The sequence below is a fragment of the Melitaea cinxia genome, chromosome 26 (assembly GCF_905220565.1).
Source record: "Melitaea cinxia chromosome 26, ilMelCinx1.1, whole genome shotgun sequence".
Taxonomy (NCBI): domain Eukaryota; kingdom Metazoa; phylum Arthropoda; class Insecta; order Lepidoptera; family Nymphalidae; genus Melitaea; species Melitaea cinxia.
Window position 1 is genome coordinate 5815706 of NC_059419.1, and position 22473 is coordinate 5838178.

The 22473-nt window shown below is 36.1% G+C and overlaps 2 protein-coding genes across 2 annotated transcripts in view; one reads left to right on the forward strand and one right to left on the reverse strand.

Annotated features, from left to right (window-relative positions):
* Positions 1–3175: 3175 nt before the first annotated feature.
* On the reverse strand, positions 3176–6479 carry LOC123666518 (DNA-directed RNA polymerases I, II, and III subunit RPABC5). The gene is made up of 3 exons (XM_045600600.1): positions 6290–6479; positions 5693–5795; positions 3176–3347 (listed from the first exon to the last, which is right to left on the reverse strand). The coding sequence occupies exons 2-3, from the start codon at positions 5785–5787 to the stop codon at positions 3239–3241; spliced, it is 204 nt and encodes a 67-aa protein (XP_045456556.1). The 5' UTR covers positions 5788–5795; positions 6290–6479; the 3' UTR covers positions 3176–3238.
* Positions 6480–11869: 5390 nt separating this feature from the next.
* The window catches only part of LOC123666517 (polyamine-transporting ATPase 13A3-like), a 36107-nt gene continuing 25503 nt past the window's right edge, over positions 11870–22473 (forward strand). The window contains exons 1-4 of the mRNA XM_045600599.1: positions 11870–12737; positions 13748–13915; positions 14002–14072; positions 14449–14558. Of these exons, the coding sequence (XP_045456555.1) occupies positions 12630–12737; positions 13748–13915; positions 14002–14072; positions 14449–14558 (457 nt within the window). The 5' untranslated portion in view covers positions 11870–12629. The remainder of the gene's footprint in view (positions 12738–13747; positions 13916–14001; positions 14073–14448; positions 14559–22473) is intronic.

Here is a 22473-nt window from a genome sequence, read left to right on the forward strand (position 1 = left end):
TTATTTAATATTTTTGTGGTCCGGGTTTTTTGTCACCTATAGACGTCGCTGGCGCACAGGACTCGCGAGCCCTTGTCAAGTATAGGTGACTACGGCGGTCAAAAGGTTAATAGTACTAGATCGTTCAATAAGTCCCGAGACTAACCTGGAAATGGCGCATATATTAAAAACTCTTTTGATTTTTAAAAAGTACTGGCTATCAATACAAGAATATGTGTCAAATTTTTAAAAATGGAACAATAAAATTATTGATTTTGAAACATTTAAGTGACGCTACGGTTGTAATTTCGATACAATGGAAAAAACGAGTTTCGCGTGTTGATAAAACATTGTTTTTTAATGGGAAAAAATACCGTTGAAGCACAGCAATGGCTTATAAAATGTTATGCAGGATCAGCTCCCTCTAAAGCAACCATTTGTCGGTGGTATGCCGACTTCAAACGCGGTCGCATGGACACCAATGATGGGGAACGCTCAGGTCGTCCAAATGAAGCAGTGACTCAACAAAATATTAACCAAGTCCTCAAAATCGTATTGGAAGATCGGAAGGTAAAAGTGCGAGAGATAGCCGAGATAGTGAAGATTTCAGCTGGTAGTGTTTTCACTATTTTACATAAAAATTTGGCCATGAAAAAGCTTTTTTCTAAGTGGGTGCCGCGTTTGCTTACAACTAATCAAAAGGAACAACGTATCAATGATTCAGAGCGATGTTTGGCGCTGATGAATCATAATAAAAAGGATTTTTTACGTCGGTATGTAACAATGGATGAAACCTGGATATACCATTTCTCTCCGGAATCCAATCGGCAGGCAGCGGAGTGGAGAGCGGCTGGTGAAAGCCGCCCGAAGCGTCCAAAGACTCAGAAATCGGCCGGTAAGGTTATGGCGTCTATATTTTGGGATGCGCATGGAATATTTTTCATCGACTACCTTGAAAAGGGGCAAAATATAAATAGTGACTATTACATGTGCTTATTGGAGCGATTGAAGTACGAAATTGCGGATAAACGGCCTCACATGAACAAAAAAAAAGTGGTGTTTCACCAGGACAACGCGCCTTGTCACAAGTCCGTGAGAACGATGGCCAAAATTAACGAATTGGGCTTCGAATTGCTTCCTCATCCCCCTTATTCGCCAGACTTGGCCCCCAGCGATTACTGGCTGTTTGCAGACCTCAAAAAAATGCTTCAGGGTAAGAAATTTGACTAAAATAGTGAAGTTATCTTATTTTGAAGCCAAAGACAAATCGTTCTACACACATGGGATAGAAAAGTTAGAAAAGCGTTGGAGGGACTGTATCGCTCTTGGAGGAGACTATGTTGATGAATAAAAATTAATTTTATAAAAAAGACCTTTTTTTAGTACTTAGTCTCGGGACTTATTGAACCACGTGTTATGTAATGAATATCTCTTTTACTGATCATTGTCCCATACTTTTATCTGAGTTACAAAAACACTACGGCTTATCGGTCTACTACCTATGGTGAAGAATCAGCTACTCGAACTGTAAATAATATTGTCTACCTAGGCCATACAATCGAACTAGGTCGCCGATATGAGGAGTCAGTTAGGCTCAGTGGCATATGGTAGGCTTAATCAAGACTTTGAAAATTCCGCAAAGCTAGAATACATTAGACTTCGAAAAATGCGCCACACCTACTGTGTTGATGGATAGACTAGTCCACAAGTTTAGTCACTCATCGTTCTATGTAAAGGTCTATGCTTGCAGCCTTGGAGTTTCTCTTAGTGATAGGATAAGATTATCCCCGAGAGAACGAAATTAACCCACATAGCCCGTAAATTCCACAATTTCAAGTGATAGGCTGGTCAACTAATAATCGCAACTAACAAATGTAACATAAAAATACGAATCCGAACCAAATACGTAAAAATGAACAAACTTTGCCGTTATCGTTATAATATATCGAATTAATATTTTAACTGTAAAATAAATATTGCTTGGCACATTTTATCAAAGTTTCACGTAGGTACCTATTCTAGTTTTCACTCAAATCGAGTTAGATGTTAGTTGACGCACGGAAACAAGCGGCGCGGCGCCGCATTTGACGATTAAGGATATAGAATTGTAGACAGTTATTTGACGTTATTTGTTGTGATGACAATTATATTACATACTAGCTGTGCTAGCGACTTCGTCCGCGTGGAAAAGTGACTTTACATGTTCAACGTGATTCTTTAACTTGGCATAACTTTTTTTTATATATGAACCGATTGACATGAAACAAACATAAATGTTAAGCTAAGCTTACAATATATACTGCTTTCAGTTCCGCGGGTTGCGGGTTCGATTCCCCCCTGAGTCTGGGTGTAATATAATATTTGTATTTATATATTTATATGTGTATTATTCCTATGTATGTTAAATATAGTCATAACAGTCGGTTGTTAACTGTAACACAAGCATTAAGTTGCTTACCATAGGAACAGACGACTGTGTATGTTATATGATATTTATTTATTTATTTATTTATACTAATGAAAACCACATCTAAATTGGATTAGCCGTTTCTGAGATTAGCGTGCACAAACGCACAATCATTGTTTTGGGTGCCATTTGCGTTGATAAAAGTCCCAATAATATATTTTCTTATATATCTTACATGTACAGACAGAAATATTGGGTGCTGCTTAAATTTTTTTTTAATTTTTGCTAGTACAATTATTAATCATACGAGAAAATACAAAAAATACTAACATTGTCCATATAAATAAGTACGTTTAAACGTTAGAGATAAAATTACTCTTTTTTAAATATTTAAAATAAACATTGGGTAAATATTTGTAATAGACATAAACAAACATGAGAACACATTAGATATACAGCTTATCTTTATTACAATTTACAATGCCATTGAAATATTTTACTAGTATGAAGCTTAAAATATTGTAACATTGAAACCCCACTTACATCATGTTATAAAAATCCCCAATAGCACTTGAAACATTATTAATAAAACTTGTGTATTCTTCATTACGACAGTGTAAAAACTGTTTTTATCTAACTAAACGGATTATTGTATCTATTGTAGTTGTAAAACAGTTTTGTTATGTGATTTCTTGAGTCTTGATACGAAATGGGTGGATAAAACGAAACTACTATTTTTACTCTACTTATTACTGACAATTTGTTGTATTATTAAAAGAAAAAAACAACTCAGTAAATCCTTAAACTTTATTTATCTTAAAAATACAAAATATACAACAATAGGAATGACAATTATTTCTCCAAGGGCGCATAATTAAGTAATTTTTCAATTAAATCTACGTGACCAAGCAGCATGCGACGGCAACAGTACCTCTTGAGACCCAGAGCGTCAAGAGCATCACTGAAACAATAAAATATTGTACTTTAGATTTCGATAATTATTATACTTTTAATTTTTTTTTTTTATACAATGATAGGCTTGCGTTTGACCACTATTTTACCTGATGATAAGTGAAAATGCGGTCTAAGATGGAGCACGCTTACCTAGAAGTAACCTATTCACTCGCGACTTAAAGATCCCCAGGTTATAATTTTCTGGAAACACAGACACTGGTAGAGAGTTCCATTCTTTGGCTGTATTAAATTTATTGTAAATTACTTCCCTTAGAAAATTGTGATACAATCAAGCACTTCATTTTCTTATGAGTTATAGTAAAATTATAATTATATTTTACCAAATGATTTAGAGTATAAAATTCCACTTCTAGGCATTAGCCTATCTCCATGTAGGAGAATTAAAATATGGGATATTAGTAACGTGATGTTTTTAGAAACTTTTAAACGCCTCCCGCCCCCCTATTCGATTAAATTACGTGAATTTTTTTAGTACAAAGTATATTTATAATTTCCAAATACAGGTATAATCTCATTAATGAAAAAAGGTGAGCTAATAGGCGTATTTAATTTTTGCGTTGAAATAGAAAATGAAATGTTGCAATTAAATTTTAGGTAAGGGTAAGATTGTTCAGAATAAATGTATTTTAAATTTTTTTCATTTCATTCAAATAACTTTACAAACACTATCTTTCTTACAACACACAATTCATACTTAATTCAAACACCGTATCATTTTACTATTGTATTAGTAGCCTTATGCACTTTGATCACATTGAATTAATTATGTGTTTAATGAAGCATATAATTTTAGTTTTTTATTATTGCCTGAAATTACCACAAATCAACACACAATATTTTAAAAATTTTATTTATTATATTTATTTATTTAATACTTTAATCCGCCAACCCGTATTGGCCTGCCTGGTGGATTAAGCTCTAATCCTTCCATTACATGGGGAAAGAGGCTAACGCCCAGCAGTGGGATATTACAGGCTGAAGTGAATACTTTATTTCTCATTTAAAATTAGATTAAAGAAAATAACAATATACTAAATAACAAAATTGCAAAGTAACAAAATAATAACAACTTATTATTTATTTTTTTTATTATTGTTTAATATCAAATTAGTAAATAATGTAAATATTTTTATATGTAAAGAATTTTACTTAATATCATATTATCTTAGATTTTTCTTTATATTTCGTTTATACTTTATGTAAAATTATCTAAGTTTAGTAAATGATGTCTAAAATTATTATTTTATTATCAGTAAAAGTCCAAATTGCAAACAATTCTACTCATTTACATTCAAAGTAAGAACTGATTTAAACAATAAGTATTGCTCAGCAATAATACTGATTGTGCCATGATGACTTCATTACTTATAATTAATGTGACCTTTTCCATGCAATAAAATAACACTATTCATAAAAAAAATGACACTTAAAAGCAATATTACATTTAATGAGGAACCTACAACTCAGCCAATTAGATGGATAATAATAAATAAATGAGCGCTTAACACTCAACGGCCCCCAGTAAGATGTACTTCCTACACACTCAATACACATACACAAATGTCCCAGATCACGAACAACATCTATATGGCCAATACAAATTCTGTCATAAGTGGGGATCAAACCTACGACCCCCATCGCACCAAACAGAGCTGTGACCATTGCGCCAACATGTCATCCTAGATTTTTACAGTTGACTAGTTGGATGGGCACCTCTTACATGACCAGTATTTTCAACATTGCCAAAACTTTGATTTCAAAATAAGACATATCGTTCAGTATTAGTAAAAGTGTATATATCAGCTTACGCTATTTTCTACATATTTTTAAATATTCCTCGACAAGACTAAGAGCATAACCTCCTAATACTACCAGGTACCAGGTGCCTAAACCTCCAGACAACTCTAATGTATGTCAAAGAATCTTCTAAGAAATAGTTTACATGTTCCATAATGTGGTTGTTTTACTTTTTGGCACATTTTATATGTACAACAAAGACTTGAAGAGAGAAGCTGGTAGTGTCTGGATGGTGAAAGCGGAAAATAGACTGATAATGATATATATTACAGTAAGAATATTCAGACACTAGCTTAACTCTAGCGTGAATTTAGCATGGCTGGTACTAAGTACAGTTACAATTTCCGTAAATAAATCACACTGAATACCCTCGGAACGAAATCATGCCGATAAATGGTCTAATTTTGAGGTTAGATTTGTTTTATTTTTCAAGAAGTACCAGTGACGCTAGATTACCGCTAGGATAACATTAGTGTCCGAATATCCTTAGCCTATATATTATTTTACGAGTCAAAAATTATTTTAACTTATTACCCCTCCGTGTATTCAGCTTGCAAGAGACCGAGATATGCCTCCCATTTGTTCCCTATCACTTTGCCGCAAGTGAAGCACCGCACCGGTATTATCATGTTTGTCTCTGAAAAAAAAATACATAATAATGTTCTCACGATTAGATACGAAATGTTTAACGACGCAGTATGCTTTTAAATAAGTATAATAACATACATCCAAGTGAATATGTTTTTTATGACATCAATTATCATCGGTAATTATTAGACTTATGAAATAAATAATGCTTTTTAAATATCACATCAGCATATTGCAGTCTACTACTAGACATAGGCCTCCACAAGTTGGAGCCAAAAATGGCCTGAACTCATGTGTTTGGCCCATAGTCACCACGCTGGGCAGGCGGGTTGGTGAGAGGTGGCAGGGCTGGCTTTGTCGCACCGAAGACGCTGCTGCCCGTCCTCGGCCTGTGTATTTCAAAGTTGCAGTTGGATGGTTATCCCGCCATCGGTCGGCTTTATAAGTTCCAAGGTGATTGCGGAACTGTAGTACACACTTTTTAAATATAAACTTCTAGAATGCTTGGAGGTTATTGCACAATTATTTACATTAAAGTCTTACCTCAAAGTACAATATATTTTTAACGATGGGTTAGTGGTATGGATCAACAGTATATAAAGTAACTTTTGAATGTTTTAATAGACTTTTGTGTGATTTCCGAATGATAAATAAAAGAACGAACAATCAAAACACACACTCGACAGAGACAATTGCAACGAATTTGACAGTTACAACTGACAGTTGACGTTCATAGACATAGATAATAAATAATGCACAGACTATATTTTAATGTTGTTTTTAATATCGTTTTGTTTTTGTTTATAAAGTTTAAAAAAAATTGTAAAATTTTTAGAAAATTATCTAATATATAAAATTCTCGTGTCGCGGTGTTTGTAGTTAAACTCCTCCGAAACGGCTTGACCGATTGTCATGAAATTTTATGTGCATATCGGGTAGGTCTGAGAATCGGCCAACATCTATTTTTCATTTCCCTACGTTATATTGTCAAGAAGATTAATAAAATATATGGCAAAACAACATTTGCGGGGTCACCCAGTCTTAGATTACAATTCTCATGCAACAATGTTAGTCACTATACTCCTTCAAAACGGCTGGAGCGATTTTTATGAAATTTTGTGTGCATATCGGGTAGGTCTGAGAATGCCTGCGGGCGGTGACGGGTGAGGTGGAACACGGGAGGAAGGTTGTGGTTGCGGTGCCGTTGGACATCGCGAACGCCTTCAACAGTCTCCCGCACGCAGTGCTTCGGGAGGCACTGAAATTCTTCGTACTGCCCCCGTTTCTAGGGAGGCTGTTGGTGACGTATCTTTCCGATCGGAAAGTAGGCCTCGAGAATCGGTCGGGGTCCGTGGAGTGCCGGCGAGTCGACTGTGGTGTCCCGCAGGGTTCGCTGCTGGGTCCGACCCTGTGGGACATTGGTTACGACTGGATCCTGCGAGGCCGTCTCCTCCCCGGGATAGGTGTCATCTGCTACGCGGATGACACCTTCGCTTACTCGCGGCGCCGAGACTACAAGGAGGCGGCGCAGCTGGCCGAGGTCGGACTCAAACTCGTGATCAGCCGCATAAAGAGTTTGGGTCTTCGTATCAGAATTGACAAGACCGAAGCACTTCTCTTCTGCGGGACCGGAAGCAAGGGACCCCCACCGGGGGCTACCCTGAAGATCGGAGAGGGGAGGGACAGGATGAGCTCCTAAATTAAATAACTGGGGCTCATCCTTGACCGAGGGTGGACCTTCGGCCCACACTTTGCTATGGTGGGACCGAAGGTCGTGAAGGTGGCGAGTGCACTAGGCAGATTCCTCCCGAACCTCAGAGGACCCAGCGCCACCTGCAGGCAGCTATATGCCCCGTTTTGGGCGGATCGCCTCACTGCGAGGAATAAGGCCGCGCTGCGGTCTGCGCAGAGGATCATCGTGGTGAGGGTGATCCGGGGGTACCGTACGATATCCTGGGTTGCAGATACTGCTCTAGCCGGCGACCCCCCGTGGGAGCTTGTGGAGGAGGTCCTTGCCGAGACCTACTCATACGTCTCGGGTAGGGGCGATTAATGCGGAGGTGGGGGGAGGATCTGGTGGAGCAGCCGTATGGCACACGCGTAACGGCTGCCTTGCACCCGGTCCTTGAACGACCTTCCGTTTGACCCAAGTTCTTACCGGGCATGGCTGCTTTGGTGAATACTTGTGTCGGACGGCCCAAAGGAAGCCGAAAACTGGATGTCACGGTTGTGGCGTGGCGGTGGACTCGGCCCAGCATACACTCGAGGTGTGCCCGAGATGGGCGGCACTGCATCGCGATCTGACGACAGTCTTCGGAGGAGACTTGTCACTGCCGAGCGTCATCACCGCGATGATCGGTGACGACGAATCCTGGAAGGAGATGATCTCCTTCTGCGAGACAGTACTGTCCCAGAAGAAGAATGACGAGCGGATGAGGGAGGGGGCCACCGACGAGGCCTCCATCCGCAGGCGACGAACGATGGCGCTACTTAATGCGCCTCCAGTAACGCACTCGTCTCCGTGTCGAGCCGGGATGGGAATTCGGTCCTGCTAGACACGGCGTCGTCGGGATTGTTCAGAGGTGAGCCGGACAGCCCCATGGAGGAGTAGTCTGGCCTTTTCGCCGAGCCAGCCTGTCGCTGGAGGGATCCTGTTGCCTGCAGATCCGTGACTTTCCAATTAAAGCGGCTGAAAGCTACCGCAGGGGATTTGGTCAGTATTGCACCCCCAAGTGCTGAAGCTGACAAACGGTCTAGGAATGCCCACCCGAGCATCCTGGATATCACCCGTAAATAGGTTCCCCTGCGTTACAAAAAAAGGGTAGGGTTAGAAGCGGCCAACATCTTTTTTTTTATAACCTTAAGGTATCAAGTGGGGATTAAGGGGTTTAATAACATATATGGCAAAACAACGTACGGGTCAGTTAGTATCTAATAAAATGTATTCATATGTTGACGACACGTTGGTGCAACAGTCACAGCACTGGTTTGTGGCTGTTGTGCTGGCAGTTGTGGGTTTGATCCGCGCACATAACAAAAATTTGTATTGTGTTAATTTTCTAGAATATATTAATTTACAATGTTTTACAAATTTATACTTTAAGACACAAAAACAAAAAAACAAAAAAACAGTTTTGCGGGTTCGATTACCGCTCGACATGGATATTTGTATTTAAACAAATATATCTTTCCAGTTTATATATCAGTCCTTGTGGGTTCCCCTCTGTACCTCGAAGAGCAAGTTAAGCTGTCAGTTGTTATCATAAATATCTAATAGCGATCGAAAGTCAGCGCTTGTTGCGTAGTCTCATTTAAAATTGAGCGACATCTAACGAGTAGTTTTTGAGCTATCCTTAATAATGCGCATTTAAGTGCATTCTTCGACTATGTTGATGTTGTCATTCTATTAGTTGTAGATATAAAATGTAATCGTTTTTTTTTTGGTTTGTAACCAAACATAAATTTTAAATATTTGTCGGCACCCATGCTGTCATATCATAGGCACTTAGCAAGAGATAAACAACAGATGCACCGATAGTACCACTTAGCATATCGTTCGACTCACTCATTCTATTACTCGAGTTATTCTGACGTATATAAAACGACCGGTGCAACAGCAGCTAAGAAGTCTTAGCTCTGGCTTGGCATGGTTTACTTGTTGTATCCTGCTAGTAGCTTAATCTAGACTTTTTCAATAAATAATATGTGCAACACAGGGCGGACAACTCAAGCAGTGAAGGTGAACGTTGATGCGCTTCTCAAAGGGGGGTCTCCTCAAACCTACACCTAGGTCAACTAGTCAGTCTAGGTCAAGTCCTAGGAACTGCTCTAAGTTTCTCCCTCTGCCACACGATGGACCCGGCACCCACACAGTGAATCCATCGAATGCTAAAAAGTTAGTCTCCCCCTCGTTAACTAATAAATATCTTGGGTTACCTTACATTGTTAATTAAAACAGTGTGACCTCATTCCTACACATTTAAAAGTATTCTCTGCACTTTACCACTAGCTTCTGACAAACCGTTAGTAAATTTAACTACTAAATATTAAGACGAAAGGTTGCCTGGAAAAGATCGCTATAAGCAATAAGGCCTCCTTTGCATACATTATTTGTTTTAGTATCAAATTGTTCTAAAATGAATCTTCTTTTTTTGTGTACAATAAAGCTTTTTTTTATCACTAGGTCGGCTAACTAGCGTACGGTTCACCTGATGGTAAGAGATTACCGTAGCTTATAGACACCTGCAACGCCAGAAGCATCGCAAGCGTGTTGCCGACCCAATCCCTAATCCCCCCAGGAGCTCTGGTCACCTTACTCACCAACCGGAACACAATACTGTTTGAAAACAGTATTATTTAGCTGTGATCTTCTGTAAGGTCGAGGTACTACCCCAGTTGGGCTGCTCCATATTTTGAGCAGAAAATTCCTGCTGTGCCCTACCAAGCTTAATAAATAACTTTTAGGTTCAAGTTTTGTGTGTCAGAATTAAGTTTTAGTTTGAATAAAATTGTATTTTACTAATGTAAAAATATTTTGTTGCAGATATTTGTTACTGAATCATGACTGTTAGTGTCAAACAGGAACTAATCTTAGAAGACAGTCAAGTGGTAAGAAAAACATGAACGTACTTATTTTTACCTTTACCTTAGTGTCAAACTAATTTACATTATATTTAACATGTATGAATTATTGACGTGACTACGTGTAATAAGTCGATGAACGCCGGTGGCATGCACGCAAAAGGAAGACTCATTGTAGCGTTATGCTCAGTGAAAGAGAGATAGATGCGGCACAAGCCACATCTATCTTCCACTTGGTTGGCCTATACGTCTTAGATGTTTTGTTTTGACGTTGTCACATTGCGTTGTCACGTTAAACTATCGTCCGTAATTCAACTTTACAGACAACCATTTTTAACTGACTTCAAAAAAAGGAGGAGGTTACTCAATTCGATATATATATATATATATACATATATATATATATATATATATATATATATATATATATATATATATATATATATATATATATATATATATATTTATGTTGGAAAGAAGATATCCCTAGTTTGGTACCATGATAAGGAGAACAGGATCTGATGATGGGATCCCAGAGAAATCGAGGGAAACCCAATGTTTGTCATGTGATCACATTTAAATTTCATCGAGATCTGATTACAACTTTTGGAGTAATCTTTGATAATGCGTATTTACTTGACTATTTTTTCGTCTACCTACGTTGTATTACTTGCCGATATAAATGAAGTCAGTTTTTCTTCGTTTGCCTGCAAACGCAATTATATTTTTTAGTTTTGTGTTACCACTATAAAAAACAAACTTGTCAGTTATCATTATAAACTGTTCACAACAGTTAACAAAAAGTTTTAAGATAATCAGTTGTTTAATATTATAACCTTGTTAAAATATGCATTTTAGTGTAAAGACTACTTATCAGTCTTTTAATACTTTATCAAAGCTAGTGAAACCAGATATTAGGTTTTTTAGAGTATTTTATTTCATCTGAACAAGCACTTAATGCGGAATTTCCTACTAAAGGAGATTTTTGATTTGGTGTTTTTTTTTAGATGACATATCGTACGTTCCACTAAAGGCCCGCAACGATTGTATGTAACACTCTCTGTATCATTCCACCTCAGACCTGTGGTCGTCGCGAGCAAACGCTCGAAGTCATAGATGATGTTACTGTTCGCGACACCACTGGGCCCCTTTCGCTCACAAAATATTGGTGTATCAGAGTTGGCATTCAAAAAAAAAATGTTGCGGAAATTCGAAAAAAACGTTAATGTCAAACTTTTGGAGTCGTTATCTCTCATTCATTTTGTCAAAAACGCAACTATAAATACTCGGGAATCCACGTTGAATTAAATTTTACTCCAATCCTTGCGAAATATTTACTGACAGCTCCCACAGCTACATGTAAAACGTGACCAAGCCGCCATATTGCGAGCACAAAGTGCTTCAATATGCGTTCCACTTATAAAATTCGCATATCATATCGATAGCAGTGACGTACAGTGGCTTTGACGCGAACGAAAAGTTATGACACTTTCGTACAAATCTCTCACCGTTGAAATTGATCTTAGCTGCATGACCCGTATATAAGACCGTGTACCATACTCTTTGTCTACACCAGCGCGACTGTGGAAGGATTTTGAACCGTTATTTATAGTATACAGCTGGGCTGAACATTTTTTCAACTTTTCTTCCATATGAGATGATTCTCTTCGCCCCTACCCCCTCCAAAAGTGGAACGTAGCAGTACTGTCAAGTGTCAAATGTTAAATTATTTAGTGACGTTTGTTTAACTCTGGTGGGAGGTAGTGGTGGTAAAAATTTCAACAAAAACTTCAACAAAATATTTAAATAAGTTTCTATTATTTCATTAGAAGGCAGAAACATAAGAGATTGATCTGTCCTGAATTACTGTGAATTTTTACATCATTAGTCTAATATTTTGAAAACAAACGTGACAAAAGTTTGTTTTAAATTTCTTTTGTGTTCATATCATTAGATAAAAACGTTTATTATCCCTATTGGACGATAAATATATTTGATCTGGAATATAATATGTTACTAATGGATTTGGCACAATTTTGTTCGTGGTAAAGCAAGTGGATATGAATTTCAAGGCCGACACTCGAAAATAAATACTGAAATATGTTAACTTTTGCGTGTATTATTTTAGCTCGATATTCTTAGAAACATGTAGGATTAAATAGAAAAAAAAAAATAGGAAAATATACTTGCTTCAAATAAGTATACAAAACAAATCATCACTATGAACTGAATACCTCAAAAGCAATTAGTTGATTTATATTAAGCATTTATATTTTTACTTTGAATATATAAAACTTCTAATATGACTGATGATGAAAGTCAACCTCTCATAGAGTATGCTTCCTTACAAAGTCGGGAATCACTATTCAGTTGTGTCCAAAAAATTAACACTGACCCAGATTTTGATCAGGTAAAGTATATTGGTATTTTATTTATTTTAAACGAAAATCCATAGCTACATTTTAAGTTTTTAAAAAGTTAACAAACATTCCAATTTCAGATTCTTAAATATATATTTTTTATTATGTTAGATAAGAACATACAAGAGTAAAATATATATTTACATATTTTAATAAGCAAATAATACGAAATATTTATTACTCAATAACTACTATAATAACCATCTACAGTTATTACATATTTATGGTAAGAACAATGGTCTTAATGTAAGGTTGATTACATTTAATGACTCACAAGAAAAGTTGTAATTAGAATGGTATTTGTAATGATCATAATAGTTGATGGTAATATTTATCTGTGTGTGTATAAAGAATCAAATATTTGTTGCAACTTATACAAAAAGTGATGTAAAAAATGGTGCATCTATTGGATCTAAAATTTTTGTTAATGAATAAATTAAATATTTTATTAATTAATTAATAATAATTGAAACTTAATATTCAACGGCTCTCTTTTAGTATGTGACTCAAGTCAAAAATCATCATTTTCCAGGAGAGCAAAAACAAAATACAAAAAATTTTGTGAACTAAGTGGGCTAGGCTTAATTGGATTATCTTATTTTGTAGAGTAAACATTCTTTTTCAATATACATCAAACTGTCAAATTTAAAAAGGGGTCAGGAATTTTTTTTTTCATGAGAAACCTGATTTATTTCACCTACAGAAACCTCCCATTTGAGAAACGTAATAAGGAGTCTAACACCTTCTATACATACAAAAATGCCCAGACCACAACCCATATTAGTAAAACCTAAAAAAGGTTAAAAAACTTGTGACCTCTAGCACATTGATTAGTTTCTGTGACCATTGCGCTAATGTATCATAAAAGTCGTATTATAAAAAAAGTTATGCTATCACTGTATTTTGTTATTATATTACATATTCTGTATCAGTCAAAAAACTACCAAGCCGGTGGAGTGAAGAGTTAGGGTACCTTTATAGTAATTTAATTTTTTTTCAGGTGGTATATGGCTATCGAAAATGTAGATGGCGGGTAGTGTTGGTGCACATTCTATCAGTACTAACTTGTGGAATACCTTATCTATTTTTCCACTGGTGTCCTACATGGCTACTTTATGCCACATCGGTCAGATGCTGTTTCCAAATAGCTGACCAAGTTTTAGTAATTGTAAGTACTACGTACTATACTGCAATTATAATATTATGGACAAGTTAAATTATTAGTCAACTATAATTTTTTTTATTCATTTTCAGGAAGTATTTCAAAAGAAATGTAAAATCTACTTCATTCACAAGATAATAGATAAAAATATAGCTGATGCCAGGTAAAATATATAAACTATTTAAAAAAAAGGTCAACCCATATTCTATGAAATGAATTATTTCATATTTAAAGTAAAGAGCGCATTAATAAAAAAAAAAAAAAAAAAAAAATTAACAATACTATAAAAGATTTAAATATATTATTTACTCTTTCTACTAGCCTCTTATCCATTTAAGATGAAAGAATAAATTTTAATCTTTGTAATCAACCCTCGGTCAAATAACGGATATACAGATTTCTACATTTTCTTTCACAACAACTCATAAAACTAGAGCTTCGAACGTCTTCTCTAAAAATAAGATTATTAATCATGATTTATATTCATTTATGTTTTATGTTCTCAATTAATAATATGATAATTATTTCTTTTTTACCAGTGGGTTACTAAATGAAGGTTTTGAAGATGAGTTCGGAGGTGAGAAAGGTACATTAGACAGTGCAGACGATCTCTACACACCATTGCATTTAGATGATGGCACAAAATTAAGTAAGTATAAAAATTAAATTCTTATTGATACAAGATTGGAGACATTAAATTAAACCTCATATTGTACATAACCTCATATTGTACATACATACCTTTTCTAAGGTTTTAATGAAGTGGTTTTTATAAATTTGGAAAACCAATTAAATATAATTTGTGACTACACTTGTATTATGTATTGTATATATTTATTCTTATTATATGTATTTCATTTAAGTACATATATTGTACTAGCTGTGCCCGCGGCTTCGCCCGCGTTGAAATCAGTTTGTCACAAAGTTTTCCCGGCAAACTTCCAGTGAAACTCTCATCAAAATCGGCTTTGCCGTTCCGTAAACCTTCCTCTTGAAGCCCTCTCTCCATTTATGAAACCGCATGAAAATCCGTTAAGTAGATTTTGAGAGAATCGGTCACATACGCTTTTGGCTTAACTGTTGCCCGCGACTACGTCCGCGTGGTTATGAAGATATGCATTACTATTAAGATGCTTAACGCAAATTATTTTTTTATTTCAGTCACTTGAAATGCTTATCACTCTGAGTAACTTTTTCAAAGGCACAATTTAGTATAATTTAATAGTTATTTTTATAAAACCTCTCTATACACCACATTTTTAGTTTTATTTTCAGGCTGCAGTATGAATAACCTATCAGGCGAACTTGTTGCTACTGTATATGTTTCATACAAACTATCAACCCCAATTAAACCCCCTTAGCGATGGAATATCGCAAAATCCGTTCTTAGCGGACGTCTACTAACTATAATCTACCTCCCTGCCAAATTTCATCTTTGTCCATCTTGGATGGATGGACCATCCAGCGGTTTTTGAGTTCTCGTGATGTCAGTCAGTGACCTTTCTCTTTTATATATATAGATTACGATGTATTATTTGGACACTTGCTCGCCATCTATAGAGCATACATTTTAAATTTCAAGTCTCTTACTTCAAAAACATAGGACTTTCATACAAACTTCCAACCCCCGTTTTATCCCCTTAGGGGTAGAGTTTCATAAAATTCGTTCTTAACAAATGTATACGCCCTATAAGAAACGTACCTGCCAAATTTCAAGTTTGTAGGTGTTATAGTTTCGGAGATTTCGTGGTGAGTGAGTAAACCTACCATCCCCCGTTTTAACCCCAAAAGGGAGTTGATTTCTAAAGATACATTATTTGGACACCTTCTCACCATCTATAGAGCATACATTTTAAATTTCAAGTCTCTTACTTCAAAAACATAGGACTATCATACAAACTTCCAACCCCCGTTTTACCCCCTTAGGGGTCGAGTTTCGTAAAATCCGTTCTTAGCAGATGCCTACGTCTTATAAGGAGCCTACCTGCCAAATTTCAAGTTTGTAGGTGTTATAGTTTCGGAGATTTCGTGATCAGTGAGCCGACCTACTATCCCCCGTTTTAACCCAAAAAGGGGTTGATTTCTAAAGATACATTATTTGGACACCTTTTCACCATCTATCTATAGAGCTTACATTTTAAATTTCAAGTCTCTTACGTCAAAAACATGGGACTCTCATACAAACTTCCAACCCCCATTTTACCCCCTTAGGGGTTGAGTTTCGTAAAATCCGTTCTTAGCGGATGTCTACGTCCTATAAGGAGCCTACTTGCCAAATTTCAAGTTTGTAGGTGTTATAGTTTCGGAGATTTCGTGATGAATGACCTTTCGCGTTTATACAGGGTGACTGGTGAATTACTATCAATATTTGAGGACGTGTTAATTGACGATCATATATGACGAAAAAAAATTACATATAAAATAAATATTCATAAACTTCTAAGTAAAGTTAACCACCAGTTATCTCGCTAATTACGCGTCGTCTGGACGCCCTAGCTGCGCAGTCGTCACAAAGCAGGTGTGTAGGTATACAGATACATTTAGCTATCGCGCGGTCGTTTACCGACGTCCAAACACCGTCAAGCGTTAACAGGGTAGCAGGCTACTTTTGATAAACCAGTATGATCCAATCCCCCTTCATACTTTAATTTTGGCTTAGGATAGGCAAAAATACCAAGATAAGATTAGGCCGACCCCTTCCCCTTGATAATTTGATAAATATTAATTTATTACGTAAGAATCTAAATGAAAAAATGAATAAACGTTTGGTTTGTTTCAACGTTTATTTTTATTTGTACTTTAGGTAGGTACTAATAATTTTTATTTTTTGGTAGTAATAAACTTTGGTTTTAATTATTGATCTTTACCGACATAAGATTTTCAGTCCAGAGGCTTAACAAAAAAAAAAAAAATAAATAAATAAATAAAAGAAACTATTCACACACTTCAATAATTCAATTATTATTCAACTACAATATTAAAATTTATCAACGAAATAACGAATGTTGTTTACTACGTAAGCGAGTGACGACTAGTCGCGGCGCGGGTTCGTTGCCATGGAAATGGAAATCGCTTACACTTAAGCTCGGCACTCGCGCGGTTGCCCGCGATTTTACAAGGTATTTTCACTTGGCGCATTTTTGTAATTTTATCTAAGAACTATCGAGACTAAAGACATGATCGACCCCCTTTCCCCCTAAATCGTCTTACGTAATAAATGAACCATACTTTGTTATTTAGACAGGTTATTATAACAAAATAATTCTAGCAACACTAGCGCCGCTTACTAAATATAAAATTATTTTTTGTACTCTGTACTGTGTCTATGTCTATGATAAAATTAAAATAAATTTAGTCTTCGTCAAGCCACCACTGTGTTTTATTATAATAGGTTATGGGCCCAGTCCCAGTGAAAAAAAGTAATTAATAATTCAATTAGTGATAATTTTGAATTATGTCTACCAATTACTTGGCAAATATCCCGAAACTGAAAGGTCGCGAGAATTACGACGACTGGTGTTTCGCGGCAGAAAATGTGCTCGTGTTAGAGGGAATGGCGGACGCCATTAAGGCAGCTTTACCGTCATCAGCTACTCCGACTCAGATAGCAGAAGATTTAAAGGCGAAAGCAAAGCTAATACTGACAATCGACGCAACTCTCTACGTGCATATTAAACAAGCTACAACAACATATGACTTATGGAAGACGTTGAAAAATATGTTTGACGACTCAGGATATTCACGAAGAATCAGTTTGCTGAGGAACCTTATTAATATACGCCTAGAAAACTGCGAGACCATGACTAGCTATGTCAGCCAGATCATAGAAACCGGTCAAAAACTAAAAGGCACCGGCTTCGAGATAAACGACCAGTGGATTGGGTCACTCATGTTAGCTGGATTGCCAGAGAAATATGGACCAATGATTATGGCTATCGAACATTCAGGGATAAACATCAGTGCGGACTCCATAAAAACTAAGTTATTAGACATGAGTACAGATTTTGAGGTTAAGTCGGAAGGTGCATTTGCCGCTAATAGTTATACTAAGCGTAATGTTGGCACTACTGCCAAATACGCAAATGTCAGAGAGAACAGAACGCTCGCGCCACCACCCGTTAATACAAGTAACAGTGAAATCAACATGGCGCAGCGAAAGAAACTTATTCGTTGTTATAAATGTAAACAGATTGGACATTTTAAAAATCAGTGTCGTATTACAGAAAAAACGAAGTCAAATGCGTTTAGTGCAGTTTTTCTGACAAAAGAATTCAATCAGTCAGATTGGCACTTGGATTCCGGCGCAAGCACACACATTGTTTCAAACGTGAATTTACTATCAAACGTTTGCTATCAACCCAAGACTAAAGAAATAATCGTTGCCAATCAAACCGCAGTGCAAGTTTTGTGCTCCGGAGACATACAGATCACGACATGTGTTGGTGATAAAGAGATTACGATTGATGTAAAAAACGTTTTGTGTGTACCTAACCTCACCACGAACCTATTATCGGTGAGTAGGATAATTGCGAGTGGCAATAGAGTAATATTTAATCAACATGGATGCTTAATTTACAATTCAGAAAACGAATGTATTGGCGAAGCTCACTTAGAAAATGGTGTATACCGATTAAGAGTTGTGAAGTCTGAACAACATTTAGCAGCAGCAGTAAAAATTTCAAATATTACTTGGCATAGGCGATTAGGCCATATCAACGCTAGTGATTTAAGAAAATTAAAGAATGGAGCAGCTGAAGGTATCAATGTTGACGATACATGTGATACTGGAAAGTCCAGTTGCGTAGTCTGCTGTGAAGGCAAACAAACAAGACTTCCGTTCCCAACAAGCACCAGCAGAAGTCAGGAGGTCCTAGAATTGGTTCACACAGATTTATGTGGGCCAATGGAAAATGTATCCCTGGGTAAAGCAAGATATTACCTGTTATTTGTGGACGACTTTAGTAAAATGTGCATAGTATATTTTCTGCGATCTAAGGATGAAACATTTATGTATTTCAAACAATACAAAGAATATGTTGAAAATCAACAGTCAAAGAAAATAAAAATATTAAGATCTGACAACGGAACAGAATTTTGTTCAGCAAAGATGACTAATTATCTAAAGCAGTGTGGAATACTTCATCAGAAAACCAATAGTTATACACCAGAACAAAATGGACTATGCGAGAGAAACAATAGATCCATAGTTGAGAAGGCACGCTGTCTCCTCTATGATGCTCAATTTGAGAAATTCCTTTGGGCGGAGGCTGTAAACACAGCTGTATATATTAAGAACCGATCACCAGCGGCCAGCTTAGACCAGAATACTACTCCTTATGAAATGTGGACGGGCAAGAAGCCGGATATAAGTCATCTAAGGATTTTCGGTAGTCCAGCAATGGTCCATATACCAAAAGAGAAAAGAAAAAAATGGGATAAAAAAGCAAAAAAGATGTACCTAGTTGGATATTCAGAGAATGTCAAGGGCTATCGCTTATATGATCCAACTTCACGAAGTGTTATTGTTGCCAGAGATGTTGTTATAATGGAGAAAATACATGACAATCCCACAACATCTATTTTGATTGAAGAGCAGAGACAACCTGATGAGTCAGCCGACAAGGATTCTTTGAATAGTTCAGATAATGAAAATCAGAATGATAAGACATATATCCCTGATATTTCATCAAGCGAATCAGATGACAGTTTCGTTGACACATTGTCAATGTCACCAGAAGCAAAGAATATCGCCTCTAGGCAGTGTGACGTCAATCTACCAGAAAAACGTGTTAGGCGCAAACCAGATTATTACCATAGTAATGTGAACATGTGTGTAGATATGTCAGGTGGACAGATTTCTCTCGATGAAGCAATGAGTGGATCTGAAAAAGATCAGTGGCAGTGTGCAATAAAAGATGAACTTAAATCTTTTCGTGACAGTGACTCTTGGGAAGTAGTGGATAGGCCGCAAGATGGTACGGTTGTGAAAAACAAATGGGTGTTTAAAAAGAAATATAACAGTGAAGGTGAAGTTCGTTATAGGGCCAGACTAGTGGCAAAAGGATTTACACAGCAAAAAGGTATTGACTTTAATGAAACTTTTTCTCCAGTTTTGAGATATTCTACCTTGAGACTAATGTTAGCTATCAGTGTTGAACTAGGTTTAAAAATTAATCATCTAGATGTACCTACTGCATTTCTCAATGGTCTCCTTAAAGAGACAGTATATATGGAAATACCAGAATGTTCAGATATTGAAAATTGTAATAACAAAGTTCTTAAATTAAAAAAATGTATTTATGGCCTTAAGCAATCGGCTAGAGCATGGTATACTCAAGTAGAAGAATGTTTGCTAAAGCTAAAGTTTAAAAAATCATTACATGAACCATGTCTCTTCATAAAAAATAATAAAAATACAAAAATCTATGTAGCACTGTTTGTAGATGATTTTTTTTGTTTTTTATAACTGTCAGAATATGTATGAAGAAATGTTAGATGTATTAGTAACAAATTTCAGAATAAAAGACTTAGGTCAAATTAAACAATGTCTTGGAATGCGTGTTAATGTTAATAATAATAGTATTACAGTTGATCAACAGCAATTCGTTGAGGCTATTTTAAAGAAATTTAACATGTTGAATTGTTGTTATTCAAATACACCAATGGAAATTAATTTAAAACTAGAAAAAGATGTAAATAATAAATATGAGAAAAATTATCCATATCAACAATTAATTGGAAGTTTGATGTACTTGTCTGTGCTCACAAGGCCAGATATTTCTTATAGTGTGAGTTTCTTAAGTCAATATAATAATTGTTTTAATAAAATTCATTGGAAACATCTGAAACGTTTGTTAAGATACCTAAAAAAAACAAAAAATTATGGTTTATTATACAGGAAGACAGAATGTAATCTATATGGATATGTTGATGCTGATTGGGCCTCTTGTATGATGGATAGACGGTCATTTACTGGGTTTTGTTTCATTTTGGCAGGATCAGTTATTTCTTATGAAGCAAAAAAACAAAAAACTGTAGCATTATCTAGCACGGAAGCCGAATATATGGCCCTATCTGAATCATGCAAGGAGGCAATATATTTGAGTAATATATTAAATGAAATAACTGTAATGTGTGAGAATGTGCCAATATGTTTGTTTAGTGACAACCAGAGTTCTATTAAGTTAGCAACAAATCCAATGTTACATAATAAGCGCACCAAACATATTGACACAAGACATCATTTTGTTAGAGCGTGTATAGCTGAAAAAAAAATAGATATAAAATATGTATCAACTTTGGAAATGCCAGCAGACATATTTACAAAAAGTTTGAGTGCAACTAAACATTATAAGTTTTTAAAAATGCTTGGTATAGTAGAAATTTCATAAATAAATAAGTTGTAATTATATCTGTGTTAGATTATTTTGTTAGGTCAGGGTGTTATTTAGACAGGTTATTATAACAAAATAATTCTAGCAACACTAGCGCCGCTTACTAAATATAAAATTATTTTTTGTACTCTGTACTGTGTCTATGTCTATGATAAAATTAAAATAAATTTAGTCTTCGTCAAGCCACCACTGTGTTTTATTATAATATACTTATTCTCTTTTACACGATATAACATGAACGGGTCACTTTTAACTACTCTGCATTTGTGTATTGACAAGCCATACCTAATTACTTATGACAGGTCACATTCACAAGAGACATATTAGGTATCCGCGTAAGATCGATCACTAGGCGCGCGCGCGGGAAGATGGACGTACTCCGACGTACAAACCTTATGGCGGCGCTTGCCCAACTGACCTAGTGACCTACTAATTGAATTTAGGGGGGAATTAGAATTGGCGGGGGTTGCGGCGGGCGGCGGCAAGCGGCACAGTACAAGGCCAAGGCCGCACGCGCCGCCATTATGGCTGAAAATTAATGTGTCTACATTTCATTTATTTAATATGAAATGTGTGGGAATTTTGTCAAAAATTAAGTACCTATTTTTTTTACATAATTCGAATGAGAATCATGTACCAAGTATCCTCTGTAAATATTGATAGTAATTCACCAGTCACCCTGTATATATTATAGATTATGTGTACTAAACATTTTTGAATATCATATCAAAAATTGACCGCTCCAGCGGGATTCGAACCCGCGTCTTCGACATACCGTGTCGACGCTCTAGCCAATTAAGCTATGGAACGATATACCCGCTAGAGCGAAACTTTTGATATGATGATTTTTACTTTCGGTTTAAGCGAACCGTGGCGCCGTCTATAGTGAGTTCTTTACAGAGACCCGTAACTATTCAAAGTTTCATATTACAATGAAAATCTTTGACAGGAGACGACACCATGCTATTTTTAATATGTACGATTTTATTTTTGTGTTACCCACAATTAGGAATTCTAAACATTTTTGAATATCATATCAAAAATTGACCGCTCCAGCGGGATTCGAACCCGCGTCTTCGACATACCGTGTCGACGCTCTAGCCAATTAAGCTATGGAACGATATACCCGCTAGAGCGAAACTTTTGATATGATGATTTTTACTTTCGGTT